The following is a 26,065-nucleotide window of genomic DNA, read 5'->3' on the forward strand; positions in this document are numbered from 1 at the left end:
GGGCGGGGCCAGCGCCGGGGCGGCGGCGGAGCCGCCGGGGCGGCGGCGACAGCGGTGGCGGTGGGAGGCGTGGAACGGCGCATGCGCCCGCGCCGCGTGGCGGCGGTGCCGAATCGTCTCCCGCCATCACGGTGCTGGGCAGGCTCCTGGCCGCCATGGGCCGCAAGGCCCGTGACCGGCGGCGGCCGCAGCGGCAGGAGCGGGGCGGCGGGGACCAGGCGGTGAGGGACCGTGCCGTGCCGTGCCGAACCGGGCCGAACCGGGCGGTGTGGCGGCTCGGCGTGACGGTATGGGTGTGTTTCAGGGCTGGTCCGGCGGCTACCCCGAGATCGTGAAGGAGAACGAGCTGTTCGAGCGGTACTACCGGGAGCAGGCCGTCGTGCCCGCGGCCGAGTGGGACGCCTTCATGGCGGCGCTGCGCGAGCCGCTGCCCGCCACGCTGCGCATCACCGGCTACAAGAGGTGAGCGGGCGGCCGGGCCGGGCCGGGCCGAGACGGGCCGGGCGGTGGGTACGGGGCCCGGCCCTCAGCCTCGCCTCTCGCCCCGCAGCCACGCCAGGGAGATCCGGCACTGCCTCAAGGACAGGTTCTTCGCCGAGCTGCGCGGCCTCCGCGTCGACGGGCAGGAGGTGGAGATGCCGCAGCCGCTGAGCTGGTGAGCCAGTCCCCTCCCCACCTATTCCTCTACCATCTCACCTCCTTCCCCCACTTATTCCCCTTTTTCCCCTCTTTAATCCCACCTTTTACCCTCTTCCATCTCTTTTTCCCCTCTCCCAGGTACCCAGAGGAGTTAGCCTGGCACACCAACCTGAGCAGAAAAATCCTACGCAAGTCGCCACAGCTGGAGAAGTTCCATCAGTTCCTGGTCAGCGAGACCGAGTGTGTAAGTCCCCGGTCAGGTCCTGGCGCTGCTCTCCAGCCCCATGTGGAGTTGTGTTTCAGCACGGCGTGACAAGTCGAGGCAGTGCCTTTCCTCCCAGAAATCGCCTGACTCAGAAAAAATCTGGATTTTATATTTCATTGATTCATCCAGTAACTCCAGTACATCATTATATTGCTCCATATTACGTTGATTCATCCCATAACTGCAGCACATAACTACACTTACAAATATTTCTGCTAAACTCATTGCAATTTTTTGGTTGGGAATGTGAAGATGAAAAAGGCATCTGGAGTAATGTGAAAACGAGTGCCTCTGCATTAATTGGTTGCTGTTAAAAAAACAGATGCTTGAGCAGGGTAAAAACCACGTGTATGCATACCAAGACTTACCTCTAGTAGCGGATGTTTCACACTTTTACTTGTTTGAAGCCAGTTTTTCTTTTCTTTTGAACAGAAATCACACCTGTAGAATTAATAGAAACAGAGTAAATCTGAAATTCTTTGAAATTCCAGTTTGAGGAAGTACTGATTGTTATATGGTAACATAATTTAATTCTAAGTTTGAAGCTGTGTTTTTGACTACTTTAAGTTTATTGTAAAACGAATGCTTTGTCTTGTCAAATGTTTTTTTTTTTTTTTTCCTTTAAGGGAAATATCAGTCGTCAGGAGGCTGTTAGTATGATCCCACCTCTGCTGCTTAATGTTAATCCTCATCATAAGGTAACTAAAATACAACGCGTGCTAGCCATTTTTCCTAGAAGGTGACGATTAAACTGGACCTACAGTGACAGCATTAATGCTAATGTTCTGTGTTGGCGTGTTTTATGCTTTCTGTTCGTAGGCCACAGCACTCAACTAGTGTTCAGTTCATAAACTGATTGTCAGAGGGACACCTGCTTTTTCAGCTATAAGCAATACTAAGGAAAAAAGACTTAGCTTTAATGTAGTTGTGTGATCTTAATTTCAGTGTGTAAATGTAATTAGCTGTATCCAAGTTAGGTATTCTGTTTTTTGTGTTACACCCCCCTTTTAAAGTAAGGTAACTAAATGTTTCAACTTCCTGTTATCTGTCATGCTGTGAACAGACATGCTTTTCCAGATCCCAATAGTCATGTTCTCTACCAGCTGATTTTCAGTCCTTCATACCTTTTGAAGAAGCTGCAAACTTCCGATCTGTGTATCTATTAGGCAAAGTAATTTCGGTGAGCTGAAACCTGCTGATGATGGTGGCTGAAAATTATAGGTTGCTAACTTAAATTTGAGGTGGCTAAGGAATGCACGAGACACTTTCTAATGGCAGATCGTAGGGATGGAAGTATCTGGTAGCAGACTTCCTGTTCTAAACTTGGCCATGTTTGCACGCACTGTACTTCAGGTCAGAATGAATGTCAGTCAGGTGGCCTTACTCTTTTAATCTGTGTCAGGGAGCTAGTTAAAAGTGCCCTGTGATCTTAAGCAGCCGTGTTGTGCACTTCTTTATAAAAATTTTAAATCTCCCTTTCTCTTCACTGAAAGGATTGAGCGATAGAGGTTGTCCTAACGAGTCACAGGTGGATTTTGAGTTTCGTGTGGGGTTGAACAGGTAGTAAATGTGTTTGACTTGATGTAAAACACAAATTGTCTGAATATTTTCGCACGTGCTTTATTTGTATTGCTTATACTGGGGTAGCAGTGTACATTTTTTGCATCGCGTATTTAACTTAGGTGACTGTATTCCAGTGAGTGCTTAGCAGAAATGCAAGTAAAATTTCACAAATTTCCTCATAAATCGGAGTAAGTTCTTTATCCTCTCTTGTGATTAGGCAACGAAGAGCTGCTGTAGCGGTGCCTTAGCTATTGTCGTTTAGGAACTTCTGTGGTTCTTATTGCCGTATATTCAGAGTTGCTTGTAATGACCAGTGTTCCAGGTTATTTATCATGCTTAACCAGCATGTTCTGTACATCGTGTCTTACAAAGCGATTCTTTAAGTTTCATTGGGGTCTGCTTTCCAATTTAGTCTTATTTTTACCGGGAGCTTAACATGAGGATCTATGCAAACTTGTCCCATTTTTATCCTGTTGCACCAAGAGTCTGGGAGATAGATTATTTCGATTGTGTTTTTTTTTCCGCTGCTTTAGATGTTCCCTACAAGCCAAAGTTCTTCTCATGTTGTAGACCCTTAGAGATAAAACTGTTTTTCTTGATGCATTTAAAGAACAGAACTGTACTTTGTAGTTTCTTGCAGATCAGTGTTCTGAGTAATCATAATCATTTTGCATTTATATGCAAAAAATATGTATTTAACCAAGAATACATAGCATAGTTTTCAAGTACGTAGAAGGTAGGGCTTGTTTGTTTTTTTTAAATCTTTTTGTCTTTTTAGATTCTAGATATGTGTGCTGCACCAGGATCTAAGACTGCACAGCTCATTGAAATGTTGCATGCAGACATGAACGATCCTTTTCCCAGTAAGTTCAGAAAAATTAGCAAAAAAATTTGTGGCTTTAAATTTCCCCCTTTTTGTAGATAATATCACAGTAATGTAGTAGATTAATATCACAGATAGCAACTGCATTTAACTATGTACTGAATTGCATAGTTGGTTGAATTATATGAGATGGAAAGTACCCCTGCTTTTTTCTTGAAACATTGTGGGCTTCCTTGGCTTGAATAAGAGAGATGGATTATTTATCTTCACAGCTGCGAACGCAACAGATGTGATCACAGATTAATTTTTGTATGTAAATCAAGTTCATTTACTAGGTGGTGGTCTGCGTGTCTTTATGTTCTACTGGTATCCTGCAAGCACTTGGCTTAAGGTGTTTCAGCCTTAAATTAAGATTATCATAATTATCTTTCTTTAAACTTCAGAATCCTAGAATGGTTTGGGTTGGCAGGGACCTTTAAGATCACCCAGTTCCACCCCACCTCTGCCATGGGCAGGGACACCTTCCACTAGACCAGGTTGCCCAAAGCTCCATCTAGCCTGGTCTTGAACGCCTCCAGGGATGGGGCATCCACAGCTTTTCTGGGCAGCCTGCACCACTGCCTCACCACCCTCAAATCTTTACCTTTACTTAGATGCTCACAGAAAATGCTGTCTCTATAAATTGCGAATTTGGGGGTTGGGTTTTTCCTGTACATCAGCAGATTTTCAGGGTAACACAGAGATTGTCTTTGGTGGTGGTGGAGGTTTTATCTCCGAGGGTTTAGCTTTGACAACGAGAAGGGCCCTTGGTTGTGCTTTGGAAACTCAGCTGCATGAAAACTAGAAATCTTGAGATTAATTTGTCACATTAGTTAAACCTTACCATTCTTAATTTATTTTCAGTTAGGGGTCCTCTATTTATAAATGGTCCTCTAAATAAGAATCTCTAGTAAAAGATCTGCACAAATTTGAAGATAAAGCAAGCCACTCTGTAAATTATTTAGCTGTTAAATAGTAACACTTCTTCCCACTGTTTTATGTTCACAGAGGGTTTTGTAATTGCTAACGATGTTGACAACAAGCGGTGCTATTTGCTGGTTCATCAGGCTAAAAGATTAAACAGTCCATGCATCATGGTGGTAAATCACGATGCCTCCAGTATTCCTAATCTACAAATAGACGTTGATGGAAAAAAAGAGGTCCTCTTCTATGACAGGATTTTATGTGACGTCCCCTGCAGGTATCTTGCATGCATACAAGTACTTCAGTTTTTGTGTTACCAAGTTATGTTTTCTGTGTTGCTTACTGTGTTACCACTTTTGGTTACGTCCAAAAGAGGTGAATCTCTTAAACTGTCGTAGGTGAGGGGATACCAAATCAAGGTAGCCTTTTATTATTCCAAGTGGTACTTAAATTTGATTAGCTGAAGGGTTACAAATTTTCATTTTATGCTCAGAATATTAAAATACAAATACAGCATAGAAATAAACAATACAGCGTAACATGGGAGAGGGACTGTTAATTTTTTGCAATTGTAAATGACTTGGATATGGAATGAATTTTACCCACAAATAATACAAATTTGTTTGACCTCTGTTACAGTGGAGATGGAACCATGAGGAAAAACATTGATGTATGGAAGAAGTGGACAACACAGAACAGTTTACAGCTCCATGGGTAAAAATGCTTGTTATACATCTGTCTTTTCATTTCTCCTCCTCATCTTCCTACCTTTTTAGCACTCGCATGCATTTGTATATTAATATATGACAAAGCAGTGTTACTTTTCTCTCAAATCAAGAGCTTATATGATATTCTGAGAAAGTGTTAATATTTTAGGTGTGAGGTCAACCTCCAGTGAGATGTATAAATCGAAATTGCTTGTATTGCTATGAATATATGACACTACTATTCAGTGAATTAATTTTTACAGCGTAAGTAATAAAATAGGGAACAGATAATTTGGATAGGATTCTTAGTGATTATGCAGGTGAAATACTGATGGAAAATAACTGATGTAGTCACAGAAACTTGTAAAATTTAATAGTGGTGTTCTAATGTATTCTAGAATATTGGAGCCCATACATAAATGGTTTCAGTTACCTGAGACTGACTTACGTTAATTTATGGTGAATGAGTATTTAGCTTAGTACGAGGTACTAGGTAAAAAAGCTATAATTTAAGCATAGATGAAAAACTTAGAACATTTTATTTGCATTTGTTGCAAGCTGGGAATGCAGTCAGTTAGCGTGACTCACCTGACCTGTGATGACATGTTACTGCTTGGTAACTCATTGGTAATTGTAGGGTTTATTTCAGCTGTAAGTATGCAGCTACAGTATCAGCTGGTCATCCAGCTCAGTGATACTCTTCACTGAAGTCCAGTGTTAGCTAAGCTTTTTTGTCTGTGATAACGGTCATATTACACTTCATTTTAATTCTAGATTTCTGAAAAAAGTAGGGCTTGGGGGGTTATTTTTCTAGTTTTGCATACTTCATTATAAACTTGATGGGGCACTAGATAGAACAAAATAGAGAATATTGTGTTAAGACTTGCCATGCAGTCCCATTAATGTTTGACCTAATTGCTGTTTTAACAGGTGTAATTGTGAGTGTGTGTGCAGCATAGAGATAGCTGACAGTTTACAACTGACTTTAATTTGTGTGTTGGTGTGGTGGTTTTACTGGGGTGGGCGGCCGAGCTCCACCACAACCGCTGTCTCACTCCCCCTCCTCAAAGAGGAACAGGGAGAAAATACAATGAAAAGGGCTCAAGGGTTGAGATAAGGACAGGGAGATCATGCAGTAATTATCGTGATGGGCAAAACAGACTCAACATAGGGAGATAGTAAGATTTATTGCCTATTACTAACAAGCCGGAGAAGCGAGAAACAGAGGAAAGAAACCAAAAACACCTTCCCCCCCATCCACCCTCTTCCACCTCCTCCCCCTGCCCCACCCGCCCCGAGCAGCGCAGGGGAACAGGGGAATGGGGGCTGTGGTCAGTCTATAGCGCTTCTTCGCCGCCGCTCCTTCTCGGTCACTCTCATCCCCTGTGCTGTGGGGTCCCTCCCACAGGATGCAGTCCTTGCTGAACTGATCCGGCATGGGCTGCCCACAGGCAGCAGCTCTTCAAGAACTGCTCCAGGTATGGGTCCGTACCACGGGGTCCCTCCCTCAGGAGCAAACTGCTCCAACCTGGATCCCCCACGGGCAGCAGCTCCTGCCAGGTCACCTGCTCCTGCGTGGTCTCCTCTCCACGGGCTACAGGTCTGGCCCAGAATCTGCTCCGGCGGGTGTCCTCACCACAGGCTGCAGGGGACTTCTGCTCCGGTGCCTGGAGCACCTCTCCCCCTCCTTCTTCACTGACCTTGGTGCCTGCAAGGCTGTTCCTCACTCCTCTCACTCTCCCAGCTGCTGTGTGGCACAAAGTTTTTTTTTTTCCCTGTCTTAAATATGCTCTCATAGAGGCGCAAACAACATCACTTACGGGCTCAGCTCTGGTCAGCAGGGGGGCCCTTACCAAACATGGGGCAGCTTCTAGATTCTTCTCACAGAAGCCAACCCTATGGCCCCCTGCTACCAAAACCTTGCCACGTAAACCCACTACAGTTGGTGACAACCGTTGAACTCAGAATGTGCTGAGTTAGCCCATGGAGAGCTGTTTGTCTGAGGTATAGGTACCATAGCTTCCCCTGGAAAAAATAATGGTGGGAAATGTTTCTGTTTCCTGAATGATGCCTGATTAGACCAAGAATGTTCTTTTAGATTGCAGTTAAGAATTGCGACCCGTGGTGTTGAACAGCTGGCAGAAGGTGGGAGAATGGTATACTCTACATGTTCATTGAATCCTATCGAAAATGAAGCTGTAATCGCAGCTCTGCTGGAAAAGAGTCAAGGTGAGAATGCAATCTTGGATAGTAGGGGAAATGTTATTTTTTCAGTCCTCCCCTCCCCCTGTCCCAGTGTCCGACCACCCTCTGGGTGCAGAAGCTTTCCTAACCCCCAGCCTGACCCTCCCCTGTCCCAGCCCCATGCCGTTCCCTCGGGTCCTGTCGCTGTCCCCAGAGAGCAGAGCTCAGCGCCTGCCCCTTCGCTCCCCTCGTGAGGGAGCTGCAGGCCGCCATGAGGCCTCCCCTCGGCCTGCTCTGCTCTGGGCTGAACAAACCAAGGGACCTCAAACACTCCTCATATGTCTTGCCTTCCAGACCCTTCACCATCTTTGTAGCCCTCCTTTAAACACTTTCTAATAGTTTTATGTCCTTTTCATATCGTGGCACCCCAAACTGCACACAGTGCTTGAGGTGAGGCGGCAGCAGTACAGAGCTGAACAGGACAATCGCTTCCCTCAACTGGCTAGCGATGCTGTTCCTGATGGTCCCCAGGGTACAGTTAGTGCTTTTGGCTGCCAGGGCGCGCTGTTGACTCATATTCAACTTGCTATTGACTAAAACCCCCAGATCCCATTATGTGGGGCTGCTCTCCAGCTTCCCATCCCCCAGTCTTTACGTAGAGCCAGGGTTGCTGTTTCCCTGGTGCAGAATCTGGCGCTTTCTCTTGTTAAACTTCATGTAGTTGGTGATTGCCCAGCTCTCTAATTTGTCAAGATCTCTCTGGAAGGCAAAGAGATATCTGCCCTCGAGGGAGTCAGCGGCTCCACAAACTCAATATTCCTTCAAGTCCTGCATCCAAGTAATTTATGAAAACATGAAGGAAAAACTAAAATGGAGCCCCAGGGAACCCCACTGGCTGCCAGCCTGTAACACTTTGAGTCCAATCCATAAGTCAATTGTTCACCTATCATATTATGTATTTATCTAGCTGTGTGCTGGACATTTTGTCCATAAGGATACTTCGAGAAACAGTATCAAAAGCTTTATTGAAACTAAAAAAGATTGCATCAGCTGGTTTCCCTTGGTCAACTAGATGGGTGACATTGTCATAAAAGAAATTAAGTTCATTAAGCAGGACCTTCCCATCTTGAACACACAGTGGCTCCAATCAATGACTGTGTTGTCCTTCAGGTGTTTTTCAATACCACACAGAACAATTTTCTCTATAATTTTACCAGGCACTGAAGTGAGACTGACAGGCCTGTAATTACCAGGGTCGTCTTTCTCGCCCTTCTTGACAACTGGGACAGCATTTGCCAGCTTTCATTTGACTGGGACCTCTCCAGATTCCCAGAACCATTGAAAAATAATTGAGAGAGGTCTGGCATTGACATCAGCCAGAGTACCCTGGGATGAATCCCATCAGGCCCCATGGAGTTAGCTGCATCCAGCTGGAGCAGCACATCCCACACAAGTTTGGGGTTGGCTGGAAGTTTATCGGTCCGTTAAGAATGGTCCCTAGTTCTGTTAATGATACACAAAAGAGTACAGTAGAGTCAATGAAAGTCAGTCTGTGTTACCTGTCTTCTGACTGATTCCACTGGTTGGGCACCATGACTGATGTTCACATTCCCTGTGGAAAACACAGCGTGGGATCTTACTGATGTATGCCATAGGAGTAAAAATCTGACTGTCCTTAAGCAATTTGAGGAATGTTCCTGTGTGCCAGTAGGTGTGAGTCACTGATACCATTAGCGTCCTTTGACTCACGTTTTAACATGCTTGTAACTTTAATTTGTTTGGGCTTGTGTTTTTGTACATTTTTGGCTTGCATGTGAAGGCTTGCATATGCTGCTGTTAACTCTCAATCACCTGAAGTAACAAGAGGTGAAAAAATTGATCTGGGAAGGTGCACTGCATTAATTTGTGTTGTTAGGGTTCAGTAGCCAAAATTTCCTTTAGCTGAGGGACATTTTCTTCTGAGTCAGTAACTTGAAGTTTGAAGACATCTGACTGGATTTTGCAGGATTTTTTCCACAGAGCTTATTAATTTGAGCCAAGTACAGTACAGAAGCAGCTATAATATAGCTTCCTTGGAGTTGTGCTAGCTCTGGAAATAGAATTGAATTGCCTGTTCTGTGCAATGTTTTCTTTGCGCTAATCACTATTCTGGCCCCAAATTAAGTATGGAATCTCATTGTCTCTGAAACAGCAGTTTAGCTAAAATGCCTGCAGATAATTTGGAATTGACTATTTAATTTTCACTCAAAAGACATTTTTATTTAAAGGTGGTTTGTTTGGCAGATTGAGTGAAAGAACAACATAGGTCTGTTTCCAGTAAGTTGTTACATATGTGTTTTTTTGAGGGCTGTGTTAGGCCAGAGATAAAAGTTGAATGATGACAAGATTGGAAAGTATTAAGGACTGTTTGGGCTAGGATCACAAACCAGAATGGAGATGGACAGAGGCCAGCAATTGCAGTATTTGGTGCAAATTTAGTACTTGGAAGTGAGCATCTTGACTGCAGTATTGGGCCATGGCATATGGACGGCTCGCTTGGGTATCCCAGTGAGCAAATGTTATCCTCACAGGGCTTTGAGTATAGATGTGGCTAAAGAAGGACAAAGTAGTAGTGCAGTGGTCTGTGAGGGGCAGTGCACCTTGAGGAATTGCTTAGGTCAGTCCTTAGTACCTAGCACTTTGTAATACTGCTTCTTGTGGAGCACATCAGTGTTTCCTTTCCCCTCAGGGCAGGAGGGCAATTTTGTACCACGTTTCTCTGCTGGGAATTATAGTATTTCTGATGCCTGGTCTAATGTCTGATTGGTCTGATGTAGTCTTGAGGCATCAGCTGAAGTCATGCTGGAAGTAGTCAAGAATATTCAAAGGAGAGAGACAAATGACATTTTGAATCTTATTCAACTTGACATTTTAGAATATGTATACCTGTATCACTTTTTTCATTTATTTGAAAGACTTACTTCAACTGTCACATACAGCTAGCTGCTGTAAGAGTAAATGTTTAGTCATGTAGAAGAGGTTGATAAATTGTGCAAAACATGAGAAAAGTCTGCCTTATTTCTAAATAACTATTCAGAATCACAAAAAAGTAATTATGAGGTTACTCTTCATCCCAGAAGAGTACTTCTTTGAAAAATACTTAAGCAGTTTTGTGAATCCAAATGCTAAGTAAATGAAAATAGAAGCTGTTCTATGACTGCACTGCCTGGAACGCTGATGTTTAATTATATAGGTTGTGGTGAATTACTCTATGTAGCAGTTGGGAAAAGTGTCTAACCAACCATTGTTTTTTGGTTGATTTATTGGTTGCAAACATCTGTAGTTAGTATGAGCAGCAATTAGCATCTTTCTTGTTAATTTGCCCTGTAGTAATTGTATTGTACTTTGTTCCTTGGAAGTCTTAAAAAGCAATGGCATTGAAGTGGTCTTAAAACTTTAAGGAAAGCTATTTTTATAAAAGTTAATTAGGAGAACAGCTCTCAAATTGTGTTTTCAATAATTTTTTGTATCTGTGACATTTCAGGTGCCTTAGAACTTGCTGATGTCTCTTCTGAGTTGCCAGGTCTGAAGAGGATGCCAGGAATTACAAAATGGAAGGTACTTTAACATGGTATTTCTGTGATGTTCTTGGTCTGTAGTCATGTGTTAAATTATGGAAATTTCAAAACATTAGATTGAGCTGAAATAATGTTAGCAACTTGCTGTTTAGAGTTTTAGACTACGTAGTATTGTAGAGAAGAGAGGTAGAATCTTTCTAATGGTAAGTTCTTGTCTTCTCATCTGCTCCTCTCTTTTTCTTTTGGTTTTCTTGGCTCTATCACCTCTGCTTTCTGAATGATTTCCTTTCCTATGGTGTGCAGCTGATGGCCTGTAGAGGGCAACGTAATCTCAGGCACATCTTAATTTAGCCCTCTTCCTCCCTCTTTACAGCCTGTAGCTGTTAGATATTAGAGTTGTTTAGCTGGTCAATTTGAATCATTTGGAAGTAAACGCTGTTAAATCCACTATGGAAATAAACTATAAAAACTGCAGTGATGTGAGTAATCCTAGTGTACTAGTAGAAGTTCAGTATTTTGTTCCAGGCCTTATCTGATTTCAGTTCTGGAAACAGACTAGTAGGGAGGGAAGGGGTGGGGGGGGAAACCACAAAGCTTCTTCAACTTAGTAAGTTAAGCGTATAATCAAGAGAAGTAGGCAGCCATCCTGGTAGTAGGGAAAGGAGCTCTGATTAAATTTTACTTATAGGTACGTGCCTTGCAGGTTTGTGCCAGAGTGTAGGCTAATGAACAAGATACATAGAATAAAGGTTTGCTTATGTTCTGCTATTAGAAATCCAGCCGAAAAGCTGGCTGACTTCTTGGCTGTTATAGTTCCATAAGTTTCAATTGTATTCTTGTAGCTGAAAGGTAAATGTAAAATTCCTAACTGGCTCTATAATCATTGTTTAATTTTGTTTGTGCTGTGTAAGGCTACAAAATATATACATAAAGATGCAAAGATTATATTGGGTTCCCAGGAACATTTATTTCTGTGATTGCAATTGAAATACAAATCTCCCTAATGGGTATCTTAAAAAAACTAGGCTAATAAAATTTGGAAGTTTGCAAGACATTCTTCAGCCTTTATTTGCTGCTACTACATCCTTTTCAAGCCTTGCTGGCTAGCTTGTCACTGAATGTATTAGCTTGCTTTGGTACGGTTTTTGCTCGGTATAGTCTTTTGTTTCCTGGTGAAACATCTGTTCAATGGGAGTTCTGTGACTTAGTGATTACGTTAAATATTCCTGAGCGTGAGTTCACTGTAGATCTCTGGAAACAGCAAAAGGAAAAGAAGGTTTTGTTCATGTGATGTTTAGATGCTTGGAAATAGCATTCAGTACTCTGTCCTTAAGCCAGATGATGAGCGAACTCTAATGACTTATTTCATAATCTTGAAGGAAAGAACCTTTTTAACTTTGGGTAATGGTAATCTGCTTCTGCATCACTTTTAGTCTTTGTTCTACCTTAACAAGAAGCTAGCAAAACGTGTGATAGAGAGGAGTTCGGTACCTTCTTTTTGACGGTTTGTCATTCCAGCAGTTACACTGGGAGGTTTGACTGGCAAACCGAAACTGAACAGAGCAGGGCTGTTGGGCAATTACTCTAGTATCCACTATAATTCCAGACTTGTTTACACATCCAGTTGTTTATCAGTCTTGTGGTTTTTTTCCCCAGCTGAACTCATGACTTGCAAAGGAAAACAGTTCAGAATCACAGTCTATCTTGTCTCCATCTAGCAGTATGGCATGCAGCATATTTGGACTTGAAATATCTGCAAAAGAGTAGTATTTTAGGTGTAATTAGTTCAGTGTCTGAACTTTTGCTTATATCCTAAGAGTCTTTAGAAGCTTTGAGCCTTCAGTGGAATAAGATGATGTTATACACATGGTTGTTAAGTAGCTTTCCTTAAAAAAAATTGCTGTCTGTGACCGTTGTATTTGTCATGGGGTTCTGTTCTTATATCTTTCCTAAAAAATAAAATGGGGATTCCTCATTTCTTGTCTCTCCTGGAATGCAAAGAAGAATGATTAGCATTCTTCTTTGTATACTGCTTGGAAGGTGCCTGTAGCAGGATGTCTCACAGCCAGTCTCATGGAGAAAAAGAAGTAACATACTCTCTGTGATGGCTTACTAATCTTATATATTCCACTTTTGACCTTCCTTCTTTGAATTTTGGTGTTCTATACGTTCTGGAAGTTTAACAGAGATAATGCAGTTGATTCTGCAGCAGTGTTTACTTGACTGCATGCTTTTTGAAGCATGCAGAGTAGAGCAAAGAGGCATGGCTGGCAAGAATCTCCTGCTCTTAAGTGCACGAGTACAGTGCACTTCAAAGAAATAAGGTGCTTTAAAGAACTTAATTTATTATAACAGAAAATAACTTTTAGGCATCTGAATCTTGGTTTGAAAGTATTTTAATTAGAAATGGTGACCAGTATTGTTCATGTTATTTATATTTCCTCTTTGAAGGTCATGCTGAAAGATGGACAATGGTTTGAAGAGTGGAAAGATGTGCCTTTAAATAGACAAACACAAATACGTCCCACTATGTTTCCAGTAAAGGATGAAGAGAAGCTAAAGGCAATGAATCTAGAGCGTTGGTAAGAGTTTTTCCTGAGTAGATTTTCCAAGGTTTTGATGGCTACCTTCTATAGTGATGGGCAAATTATAAGTAGGAGTTCAGATTAGGAATGTGTTGCAGTATGTCTACGCTATGCTTGTATAGGTCTGAATATAGTTCGGTTGCTTCATAGGTAATGTCAATACATAATATTTAGATTTCAGTGAACGTTGCTTACAAGGAATAGGTATTAATACAACAGGTCAGCTTCTTTGCAACCAATAAAGATACATGGGCAAAATTACTGGAAAAGTATACTAAGCGTTATCAATTCAACACCGTGACTTATTTTCTATGAAGGACTTTTCATGGCTATTCTAAAAATAGTGTTTAGAAATGAGTCATTAAAGCTCAGATGTGAATGGTGAAATGAATGCGTTGCACTGAGGCAAGTAATTTTGTCAGAACGCTCTATTTTAGATCCTGTTCCTACCTTGAATTAAATCTGCGCAATCCTGATAGGGATACTTTACTCTGAAAGTAAATGTGACACTTCCAGTACTTTGCAAGAGTCTGAATGCTGATGATGAATCTGTTGCAATTTTTTTTTTTCCTCTAGTCTTAGGATATTGCCGCATCACCAGAACACAGGAGGCTTTTTTGTGGCTGTTTTAATAAAAAAATCTCCAATGCCATGGAACAAACGCCAGCCTAAGGTAACTTCTTTTAAAAGAGCAAAATGCTACCTTTCAATAACATTTCTGGAATTTACGGTCTTCTTTTAATATGGGAGAAAAAGGGAATTCTGAAATCATTGTGAAATAGCAAGATAAAAGTTGAACAGAAAATTAAGACTGTGAAAGAATTACAGAAGCAGATTGGACAGGGTAGCTAAAGCTGTCACTGCCTTCAGCTGTGTGATCTGTTTGCTAAAGTTTTTTTTTCTACTGTGTTGTAAGCTAATTCTGAATTTACTGTATCTTACTATGTGATGGGTTGCTCAGAAGTGATTTGCTAGCAGATTAAGAGTCCAGCAGATCATCAACAGGGGGAATGGACGTAAAACTGTAAGGAGCAGCAGCAGCTTCAGCCATTTGATTTTGATCCATTGTTGTCAGTTGTGTGGTTTTTAATTATTAGCATTTTAAGTTGATATGACTCGTCTGATCTCTTAGACTGCTTGTATCTTTGAGAAACTTCTTGTGTGAATCCCTTTTAGCTGTTTCAATTTATTTGAATTCGTTAGAAGCCCTTATGAGTAAAACTTCAGTGGCACTAAGGAGAAAGCTTTTGTTCAGAAGTAAGTGTCATCCAAATAGTTTATACTGTTCTAAGTTTAATGCTGTAGCACTCAAGTGCAGTTTAATGCTGCACATCTTGTGCAGCAGGCTGTGTGTGTCATTTTGAGTGCTAGGAGGAAAGCAGCAGGTCCTGGCTTTAAGTGATCATCTCTGTGAATGCTTGAACGTGATTTTATAAATGGTACAAGAATACCTTTCTTGTAAACTTGATATGACATTGTCTAGAGCCATGCTTAGCGGTAAATGCAACCTGTGGGCCTCTGTAGTTAGATTAACTAACTAAATGGATCTGTTGAAGCACTTCCATACAAATTGATAGAACTAAGCATGTGCAAAGAGAGGACATAGGTACCTTTTGTTACCAATTAAGTACTGCTTTGGCTTTGTTGAAAATACTTTGTTTGAAATAGGTTCATCAGAAATTACCACAAAGAACAGGAGATGCTGAAGTAACAACAACGAATGCAGATGATGGTTCTGAAGATACTGCTGAGGAACCAACGCTTGCTGAAAATGAAGAGTCTAAGAAAATGCAGGAATCTCAGAATTCAGACACTGAGCAAAGCAAAAAAGGAGGAGTATGTGGGTAAGAGACTAAGTATTCGTCTTGTGGCAGCCTCATTATTGCTGAGTGTTGTTTAGTTCTTCTGTTATTGGACACTTTTAGAAATGGGTCAATAAGAATTACTGAATTTGCTCAGTTGTCTACATTACTGTGTCTGTCTTGTATTTAAGCAAATTAGAAAATGACCATCTTGCCTATTAGCATTTGCAAAGTCTGTTAGCTCTTTATTCTCTGTCAAGGAAAAGAAGTTAACCTTTGGAAGATCTTTAACTGCCTCCAGAATTTTTCTCTCACAAACCTCTGCGTACTTCTTTATGTGGTTTCTGCTCTCAAGCACTACTTTCACTTCCTCCTTTTAAGAGGTTAAATTATAGGTAGTATTGTCTTACTGAAGTACAGGAAAATGTCAGTATCGAGTTTGGCATGCTACCATTATAATAAGACAAGTGTTAACTAAATGAACTGGATATACTGATTCTAAACTGATTACTTTTTGCTAAAATTGACAATGGTATTTGCTTTTTAGACCACCACCGTCTAAAAAAATGAAGATGTTTGGTTTTAAAGAAGATCCTTTTGTGTTTCTCCCTGAAGATGATCCGTTGTTCGAACCTATCCAGTAAGAAAAAACGTTTCTGTTTTTGCAGTAGGATTATGAATAGTCTAGGAATATTAATAATTTAGTTAGTCACACAAGATGGGTCTACTCGATCATACATAAGCTTTTTCCCTAACTTTTTACAAGATGCCCCTCTCCTCCACATTTGAGCTCTTAAAATGAAAGTCTAAAATGTCTGAATTTGGCAGGCCATGGAGGATAGTTTGCATTGGAAATTTTCAAATGCGTCTTAGTATTTATGACTGAGAATCTTTTCTCATGTTTAGAAGTGTTAGGTTTTTTGTACTTAGAAATCTCAGAAATGTTAGTTTTTGTGTACTGAAGCCAGTGTCAAGTGACTGAAGGTGTTTGTAGAGATAGCTTGAGCAAATATGCTAATCTGTACATTTTGAGTATGTGATTTCATTGTTCATTTAACCAAAACAATTATTATATGGCCACAGGAAGTTTTATGCATTGGACCCTTCGTTTCCCAAGATGAATTTACTAACTCGAACTCAAGAAGGAAAGAAGAGACAGCTGTACATGGTTTCTAAGGAGCTAAGGAACGTGCTTTTGAACAACAGTGAAAAGATGAAGGTATGGTTCATCTTCACAACAGAGATTGTAAGCATCAGTGGATGCCTACTTTAACTTTTTTTTTGCAGAGTTTACCATTCATATGGAAAAGTAGCCCTCTAATAGGTGTCTTCTTAGTCTGAGTGAATGTTTTCCTCTGTTTCCATCCTCTGTTAGAGAGATGAAGTACTACCTCAGAGAGGTAAATATCAGTCTCCAAGATTAAAATCACTATTATGCTTGGCAGGTGGAAGGGAACTTAAAAATAGAGGAGGGGACTATATAACTGCTGCACTGTGTGTGTACATGAATTCTTCTGTGATCTTCAAGTACTTTCACAAGTAATCACAAGTTTACGTTGATGCTGTTGTAGATATGAGCCCCTTATAGGAGGTATTAAGACCTTGAAAGCCTACCAAAAACAACAGCTGACTTCAGTTGAACTATTAACTGTGTGCGTTATATGGGGGCATTGTTTAAAGTAATTTCAACAACTGAATGTTTTATAAAACGGTTAAGCCAAATAATGTTGACATACAAAATATTTTTTGTGAATTACAGATAGAGGAGGAAAATTATTTATTTTCTTTAATAAGACTCCCATGCTAAATGGATTTGTCAGGCCATGGAGGATAGTTTGCATTGGGAATCTTCAAATGCATCTTAGTGTTTATGACTCCCATGCTAAATGGAAGTCATAATAAATAAATAAATAGTCTAAATGCTAAAGATTTGCCTTAAAAGTCATTGAATAAACTGGTCTGACTTCAAAGCTAGATCAGATGTGGTTTAGGGTCTTGTTCAGTTGAAAACTGAAAATTTCTGAGCATGTCCAGTACGCATTACAGGTCTTCAAGATAGATAAATACTTATTATTTTATCCCACATGCAGGAAATGGCTACAAAACTGAAAATTTCAAGAAACTGGTGCGTTTCACTAGACAGTAAGACTTTGGGTACCACAAAGGATATGTGTCCTAATATTAAGCATCTCTGTTTTTAAAATCCTGTCCTTGATTGACTTTCCCAGAATCACACAGAAATTTCTGACAAAGATTAAAATTAGACCTTGATAGTTGGGTGCCCTCATTTTAAGACTACCTCTTTTTCTCATTGTTCAGTTTTCAACATGGAAAGGAATAAAAGTTGTCTGACTTGAGAGAGAACTGTATTTTGATATTGGAAATTCCTTTCTTCCTTGAATGAATCTTCACATGAATTTAAATAAGTGCCTAGTGCAAACGAGCAGATGTGTCAGAGTTAGCCTTTTTTCCTAGTTTTAGTCGAGCAGTTGAAGAAAAGCAAAGTGGTAATTTTGAATTTGTACTCTTTCATGATGCTTATTTGCTTTGCTATTTGCAGGTTATTAACACAGGGATAAAAGTCTGGTCTCGCAACAGTGATGGTGAGCAGTTTGGATGTGCCTTCAGATTAGCACAAGAGGTAATTATATAGTATTGTGTTTTCAGAGAAGATAGCCTTGGTGTCCTCTTGAGCTTAGAGCACAGTTGGCACTAAATTTGTCAGATTAAGGGCAATTTGTATTTTCAGGATGTTTTAACATTTGAAAATTGTCTTCTGGTATTGGCTAAAGCATGTACTGTTTTTAACATTTCTCCTTCAGAAAGCAGAGGCTGCATTTCAAAATAATTATATTTATCTATTATACAGGGAATATATACTCTATACCCATTCATTCATGCAAGGATTATAAATGTCTGCATAGAAGATGTTAAAATTCTGCTAACCCAGGAAAATCCATTCTTAAGTAAATTTAGCAGTGAAACACAGAAGAAAGTCAAAGACATGGGTAAGTCTTCTAGTTTGTGATATGACAAAACGATCATTATATGATGTTTAAAATGGAAAACTGGAAAAAAAAATCCTGTCACATAAACTGTATTTGCTTAAAAAAAATGACTAAAGTTGTCTTAAACCTGTTAATTAGGTAGTTAAGCATTACTGAAGCCCTGTGTACTACTAGGGTTTGTAGTCCTTTCTGGTCACAGAAAGGTTTAAAATACCTGAAGAAAGATTTTTAGATTCACTATTGATCTTTGCTCCTCCGAGTGTGCCAGTTGAAAGTCCTTGTCATCTGGAATTGTTTCTCATGATTCTGTGTATCAAATTTAGGTACTCAGATTTTATTGTCTTAAATATGGGGAGCAATATGTACTCATGCTGATTTTTTTTTTCCTCTGTGCTGGGTGCTTGAAGAAATTAAGAGTTTTTTTCTGTTTATTTATATCATTTTATTTCCAAGTCATCACTGGTTCTTCTACTTTGATATGTGATGAGACAAAATGGGAAAAACTTCAGAAATAAAGTTTGGGAGGGCATACTCTTATCATAGAATCTTAGAAAACTTAGAAAAGTCTTCCAAGATAGCTGGTCCAACTGTCCCCCTACCACCAATATCAGCCACTAAACCATGTCCCTTTTACTTAAGTAAAAGTTCCGTGCTGGATTTTCTGAGTGAATTAATCCACTATGTGGTTTTGTAGCTTAATTTGTTTGCTTTAGGGGCCTTTTTAGGCAATTGCTGATGTAACTGTAAATATTTTTGGTCTGCCAAAATAAATAAATAAATAAGCACTGCTTTGTCTATAATTTATGCTATTGATGTAGGTAACTGCTAATCAGCTGTTGAAGTCATGCTGTGAGGCTGTCTAAAAATGTTGTGTTTTTTCAATATTTTTCTAATTACAATCATTCAACATTAACATTGCACCAAGTGACACATCTGTTGTTTTTCTCCCCACTCCCCGTGCCCTAGCGATGGGAAGTATAGTTCTGAAGTATGACCCAGACCCCGAGTAAGTAGATATGTTGGTTTCCATTTACTTGCTTTTAAAATTTGGACAAGAACTTGTTTTCACTCTGCAATAAACAAAAGTGGAGATGCATTGATATCAACAATAAAGCTAGACAGAATGCCATGAACTAGAAGGTAAAGAAGTTATCTTGGCTTTGTGCTTTCAAAAACAATTGTGGACTCTAGCTCTATAAAGGAGAGCCACTAGTTCTGCCAGAGATGCACAGTATCGTTGCATGTGATGTTTTTGTTTCCCTGTTAAGGAATAGGAAAAAAATAAACATTTCCGTTGTTCATATTTTTTTGCCTAAGCTTTTGAGGTATCTTTTTAAATGTAAGCTTATATCTCACTGTTGCTTAAATTAGTTTTAGAAGCCGTCAGAGCCAGAAAATCATTTTACATGTTGCAGACATTAATAGCCTTGAGCTTCATTTTTTTTTTTCCTTCCTTGCTGGTAGACAAGCAGCTACATGTTTAGATATTGAAGTTACGAACAAAGTACTTGTATCTCCTACAAATAGTTATAAATTGCATTTACTGTTAAAGATTGTGTTTGTTTATCAGGATATGCCTATAAAATTGTTTTCAAGATTCACCTTTTCCTAGTTGATCAAATGTAACTGCTTGTTTGTAGAAAACCTGATGAGCTTCAGTGTCCTATAGTGCTATGTGGTTGGCAAGGAAAGACATCACTCCGTGCCTTTGTGCCCAAGAATGAGAGACTTCATTACCTGAGGATGATGGGAGTTGAAGTGTTTAAAGCAAAGAGGAAAGAGGAGGAATCAGAAGGTAAAACAGAGGAAGAAGGTCAATACAGAGCAGCGCAAACGGAGGAAGGAATGGATGTGGAAGATAAAGAACATGATTTAGTCACAAAAATGGAAGCAGAAATAGGTGAAGAATCTTCTCACAGTCCTGTGGAAAGCAGTGCTATGGAAGTAGAAAATAAAATTGAGGATTTGGGTCAGTTTAGTAAAAATAACAACAATCATGTAAGCAAGGAAAGTAAAGACAGTGATACAAATGATGTGAAAGATTAAATTTCTTTCTCTGTTACTTAGCTGCTTCTATGAGAACTCACATTCAGTCTTTTGCTTTTAATATAGAAGAATATTTTAAAGTTTCAGTTGGGATGTGATGTTTCTTTTTTTAAAGTTTAACCTATTTTATTTTTTAAATCAAAACTATAAAGAGATTTCTCCTCAAGCATGTCTTATTTGTACCATTTTTAAGCTCAGTTTCACTGGTGGGTTGAGTGTCTGTTGCTGGCAATGGACCATGCACCAATAAAATCTAAAGCCTGTCTTTATTTGTACATACCATTATTCCATTTCAAACTGTCTCTGGAACTGTTCTGCATTTTATGAAGACTTCCTTCAGAATAAAACAAGCAAACAACAACCAAAAAAAACAAACAAAAAAAAACCCACGGTGTTTCATTCAAAGCATAAAAGTTCTAGAAATAACATTTTTTCCTTTAAGATTGTTTACCCTACCAACCACCCACCCTGAGTACTATTTACATGCTTTTTTTTTTTTTTTACTGGATCAGGGAATCATTGCAAGTATGCATACAACTACACAAACATATAGGATACCTAACTAAAAACCTATTTCATTTATTCAAATAAAATAATGCGCAGCATCCTGGCAAAAAAAATGCAGAATGCATTTTGTGAGGGAGTGGTGTCTGGTATTTTTCTTCAGAGTGGCAAGTTCTTTGTAAGGGAGATAGTGTCCTTAACCAGATCTTCAGGTGCGCTGAACGTCTTCAGACTCATGTCTTGAAATTGTGCCTGAAAGAGTCTGTGACTGTGCCGCACGACTACAGTAGTCCTCTGTTTCTCAGTCATTTCATCAAGTGGGAGTTGTCTCTAATTTCTGCAAGATACTTGTTTATAGCTAAAATAATACTTTTTTTAAAAAAAAGTGGTATGTATATTGTCATAGAGTAGATGTTTAAAAGAGGGTATTTGCAGCCAAAAGGGTGATTTACATAAGCTGACTAAAAAAATTACTTGGCTGTCCTCAAAGTTTATAATTTGCATTCCACCCTTTGTGGCTTAGTTTCTTTCTACTTTTTTCAAGTTGACCTGAAAGGAAAGTGACGGGTGGTACAAGTTATTGTCCTCCAGTAGAACCACGTGATGCAAATATTTGTGCTGCTTGTCAAACTAAATTTACAATGTTTGCTTTTCCCGATGAAGTCCTAACATGGCTTGGATCCATTTGCTGTACCTTGCTACAACAGACTTTCTGATGCCTGCCCTTGAACTACTTCATCACAGGGTGTATTCTTGAGGGAGAGGTGTAAAACCGAAATAGTGACATGTCCTCTGGTAAGATGCGAAGTTTCATGCAGTGAAAAAGCATTGACAGGACTCATTTTCCTCTTGAGAGTTCATAAAATAGGTTAATAAAAACGTTCTTACCCTTGTATTTTGCTTGGTAGAGCTAAATGCTCTATTGTACATATCCACAACCAAGGTTTGAATTCATTCCTTGAACTGAGAGCTGCAGTTGGATGGGTAGCTTTTTTGACGGGTCCTGCATAGCGGAATTTTCTTTTGAAAGAAAGTATATATAAAGTATAATTTTTAATTCTAACAAGGTATATAAGAAAATAAATCCTGCTAATACAGCAGCATTCAACTTAAAGCGTGAAATTAGCATTGGTTTTCATATGTTTGCATTTATTTTTACATATTGGGTATTTGAAATGGAGGAAGAGTTGGAAGATCACTATCACACAGTCTGCAGTACTCAGCCCTAAGGACTAATTATAACACAGCCATTATTTTTATGGTCTAATGATGTCCGCAGATTATCAGAAGGTCAAAAATTACGTAAAAAAATCAGAACTGATGGCTGCATCTACTGCATCTGTTGGTGCCTTTGAGCAGTAAATTAAGCTTTGTTTCAATCTGTGACTCTGCAAAGGTTTCCATTCTATGGCAGGTTCAGTTGATGCAAGTACTTGTTGATACAGCTGATTGCAACAATTGGCAAAAAGCTGTCTGTATAAAAAAAAACAGTCTTGATGGCTTTTTTTTTTTTTTCTGACAGCTTGCCACTGTCAGACTAAAATGAGAATAGAAAGTTTATGTCTGGGAGCTAAAGGAAAGTGCAGTCTTAGATCATTAACTTATTTAAATCAGGTATAACTTAATAGTAATAGATGAAGAGCCCACATCTAGACCATTTTAAATTCTTTGAGTAGTCCCCTTTTCCTGCAATATCTACAAAATTTTGCCTTTTTTTTTTTTTTTTTTTCCTGTCAAGCGTAATGGGAGATTTGAGCCAAGAAACTGGGAGTCTACTTTTCTTGCACTGATCAACAGTTTTATTCTGTATTTCAGAAACAACAACACCCCCTCCAAAAAACAACAACGCTGCACAGACGTTTTTGTTGTTTGTTTAAATAGTGCTGGTTTGCTTATTGCGGTTGCTCTGTCCTAGTTAGTTACTCTTGCCTTGACTGCCAGAAAGAAGCCCAAGACTCTAGGCAGTGGCTGAAAACACTGTCCTGACTTCCCAGGCTGGAAATCCAATGAAAAGGTGTATATTTGTCTTTCTCTGTGAGGTTATGTGCTTCTGTGATTCTAATGGTCAGATGGCTGAACCTCTGCTTGGGTGGTTTTGAGCGTTGGTTGCTGCAGATAACTGAACAGTCTAAAAGGAAGAGAGGTGATGCAGTAATCTTAAGTCTGAGAATGTAGAAGTCTTCAAAATGACTAGGTTTGCAGTTCATGAATTGAGTCCATCCTTGTAAACAGTCCCTATTAAATGTCTTGAGAGTTTTCTCCAGGTTGACATTTTTTAGAAACAGAGGGACTGTAGATGCTTGCACTGGTGGCAGGGTGTTTTAAATGTGATAGAGGGGAAATAAAAAGTTTCTTGCATCTGAAAGAATATTCTGATTAGGTTCTGCTCAGAGATGCCCGCAGGAGAAGTTGATGGCGCTGTTAGAAAATCATCCATTGCATGAGAAAATTAGAAAGAAAAGGAGGGGAAACACCAAGTGGATACTGTTTTGTAGCCTTGTCTTCAGTGTTTACCTAATGTTAGTTGCTTCTCTGGAAGTTAGAATTCTGACACTTCGGTTTGCCTCTCAATTAATATACTGTAATCTCTTGGCACCAGGATGATTTTTTTTTTTTCCTTAAACATCTGAAGCCTATTAGAAGTCAGCAGGACTTTGCAAAGTAAAGTGTTATCGGTAAAAGAAACTGATTCAGCTCCCGTGACAACCCCTATCCCGGGCCGCAGCAAAGGGCAATCAGCGTGCTGCTTTCTCCCAGTGGGAAAACTCCAGCCTGGAGAAAACAAGCAGTTGTGTGCTCATGCCGCATTGCTGGCAGAGCCGAGGTCAGCACGTGGTTGTGCCGTGGTGTCTCTGCAGGACGAGTCTTGTAAACAAGCTCCAGCAGAGCAGCGCGGGCAGCACGGCCGTTTCATTACTGCCACTGAGCATCCTGATAAAGTCTGCTTGATGCACTCATAGCACTGCACATATTTTTTTTCCCTCCCCTTCCCCTGAAGCAAGCGCTGTAACCTGAACACTGACAGGTAGTGAGAGTGGCTGGGAAAGCGTTCAGGCGTCACGAGAGAGTGAAAAGAAAACCCCTGTTCTGGAAGACAGATGGGACAGCCACGGCAGCAAACCTGAGGATTGTTCTTCAACTAGTCTTGTCTACTACTCGCAGTATGGCTCCTTGTTTTGAAAGTAAATTTTTTCTTACTTCTGCACCTGGTATTTCTATTCAGTTACATTTAAGCAGGCTGTTGCCTACATACACTTTTGCCTTTAATGCTGCTTTTTTTTTCTTTAAACGAGTAAACGAGTAACCCAGAGCAATTTGTTGTCACTTACGGAAAGAGATGCACTTTCATTTATATTTATTCTAGCATCTGCTGTTTGGCCTCCTTCCAAACAGAGCAGCAGCGCAAAACTCTGTATGTATCTAGTATTCATAATGCCTCATCTGCAGTCATTACTCAAACATCAGATTTCTTTTTGGCTTCCAGGGCTACAATAAATGTACAGAAGTCAACATATCTGACCAAAAAAAAAAAAAAAAGGTTTAGACAACTCTACAATGTATTGTTTCTTGAGATAATGACATTTAAATAGAATCTCCATGCTCAGAGGTTTTCAAGAGTCAGCCAAAGTCACAGCTGACGTGATTGAGTGTTTATTACAGTCCCGTTCTGAACACGGGGTTGGGATAGAAACCTCCAGAGGTCCCTTCCAAACAGCATACTCTGTAACTGCAAGAAAATGCTAAAATAAAAAGTCAGCAGATGGAACTGTTAAAGACCTTGTGGAAGACTGAAGTCAGGCACTTAAAAACAAGCAGAGAGATGAACTGGGTAAGTGTTTTTGTTTTTTTTTTGGTGACTTTTAAGTGTTCAGTTTACTACAGAGAAACTGATTATCCCAATTCCAACATGGGGTCGCTAATGCTTACATCTGGTTTTTGGGGTGTAGAACTGAGGCACTAGCATTCCCTGAAGAAATACAAAGTACTCAAATGTGCAGTTGATTATGCTTTGCCCATATACAATGCTTTTTACTACGAAAAATCAGGTACCTTCGATTGTTCACCTTGTATTGGTGAGTATATCTGTTAAACCTTCAGCTTGCTGTTGATGCAACAGTCATAGCACTACCACCTTCAGCGCCCAGTAACAGTGAGAACAGGCTGACTGGTAAACTCCAGGGAATGGTGGTAAGGATGATAGGAAATTCCTGATAAAATGGATTGTTATGAACCCTTGGCTAAGGGGGGGAAGCCTTTTCTCTAGGCTTACACAAACCCAGCTCTCTCCTCTCCCTGTTCATCATAGACTAGCCTCCTAACGCTCTTGGTGGGTCTTTACTAGTTGGCTTCTCCAGTAATGTTGATAATTTTTCTAATGGGGGACTTTGGGCTGTATTGTAATGGGCTGTACTGCAGGTACAGGCTCACAAGCTATCAGCAGAGGGAAACGATCACTACCCTCAACCCCCTGGCTACTTCATGTCTCTGTATTTTCATGACATTTATGCTGCTGCGTTTATTCTAGAATTTTCTCGGTGGTTTTCCATGCCTTATAACTTCATTTTCATATTCTAATTTTTCAAATTGCTTTTCTCTTGATGACAGAAAAAAATCCTTGTAGATGTGTGAAACGTTCCAATTTAGTAAACAACGAGAAAATATAACTAGCTTTGTGCAAAGTTCTCTGAAATATGAAAAAAATATATATATATTTTTTCAGTAATCATAGGTTAAGAGCTTTTTATGTGGTGGCATATTCATGATGATAAATAATGTCAGCTATTTAGAAGGACGATTTTTTAAATTATCATATTAATTGCATGGATCATTTTTAATGCAAAGTTACATACCTTTTTTTCCCAATTTAAAATATGTACCTCTTAATGCAGAAAAACTTGTGGGAATGCCTCACGATCTCTCAGTGGACCAGTAAAATTTCCAAGAAATATGGGCTGTGGAGGCAGAAAATGTGTTCCTCAGCTTCTGTCTGCAGTGCAGAATGGAGCTAAAGGTCGTGACTGCACCATTTTTAAAAAAAGGAACAGGCAGAAGCTCCCAGCTTCGTCCACTTCCCCTACAAGCAAGGGGTGTTTGAGAGCCTTGAGTCTTACTGTTTGGGTTGATGTATAATGGATCTGCTCCTGAGGACAGTCTCAAGTGCTAATGATACAGCGATGCAAACTGCTTCTCATCCCCTTGCCTGAGGTCTGTCCTGGATTTCTGTGTGTGTGTGTTTGTGTGTGTGTGTGTCTGCCTTAGTCTGACATCCAAGTCAGGGTTTTAGATGATGTTTTTTTCATCAGAGAAATAGAATCCAATTAACTTCTTCAGCCTCCTAGAAAACAATTAACAAAAAGGATAATTATGACAGCAGGATGGGTGGAAGATAACGAACATGTTTCCATAGGCTTGGTACGTT

The 26,065-nt window shown here is 40.0% G+C and overlaps 1 protein-coding gene across 1 annotated transcript; it reads left to right on the forward strand.

The window, feature by feature from the left end:
* Window positions 1–18: 18 nt before the first annotated feature.
* On the forward strand, window positions 19–20,308 carry NSUN2 (NOP2/Sun RNA methyltransferase 2). The gene is made up of 19 exons (XM_035552664.2): window positions 19–221; window positions 305–462; window positions 551–655; window positions 778–883; window positions 1,531–1,602; window positions 3,246–3,330; window positions 4,338–4,530; window positions 4,893–4,967; window positions 7,059–7,189; window positions 10,668–10,741; window positions 13,153–13,283; window positions 13,863–13,959; window positions 14,955–15,130; window positions 15,636–15,728; window positions 16,172–16,307; window positions 17,649–17,729; window positions 17,958–18,096; window positions 19,063–19,102; window positions 19,737–20,308. Exons 1-19 carry the CDS (start codon window positions 156–158, stop codon window positions 20,140–20,142), a joined length of 2,364 nt encoding a protein of 787 aa, XP_035408557.1. The 5' UTR covers window positions 19–155; the 3' UTR covers window positions 20,143–20,308.
* The last annotated feature ends 5,757 nt before the right edge of the window (window positions 20,309–26,065 follow it).

The sequence above is a fragment of the Cygnus atratus genome, chromosome 2 (genome assembly GCF_013377495.2).
Source record: "Cygnus atratus isolate AKBS03 ecotype Queensland, Australia chromosome 2, CAtr_DNAZoo_HiC_assembly, whole genome shotgun sequence".
Lineage (NCBI taxonomy): Eukaryota > Metazoa > Chordata > Aves > Anseriformes > Anatidae > Cygnus > Cygnus atratus.

Excerpts from the sequence above, each read along its gene's own strand:
- NSUN2 (XM_035552664.2), top strand. The coding sequence starts at position 156 with ATGGGCCGCAAGGCCCGTGACCGGCGGCGGCCGCAGCGGCAGGAGCGG. Across the intron at positions 222-304 it reads GGGGCGGCGGGGACCAGGCG|GGCTGGTCCGGCGGCTACCC; the intron begins GTGAGGGACCGT and ends GGTGTGTTTCAG. Across the intron at positions 656-777 it reads ATGCCGCAGCCGCTGAGCTG|GTACCCAGAGGAGTTAGCCT; the intron begins GTGAGCCAGTCC and ends CCCCTCTCCCAG.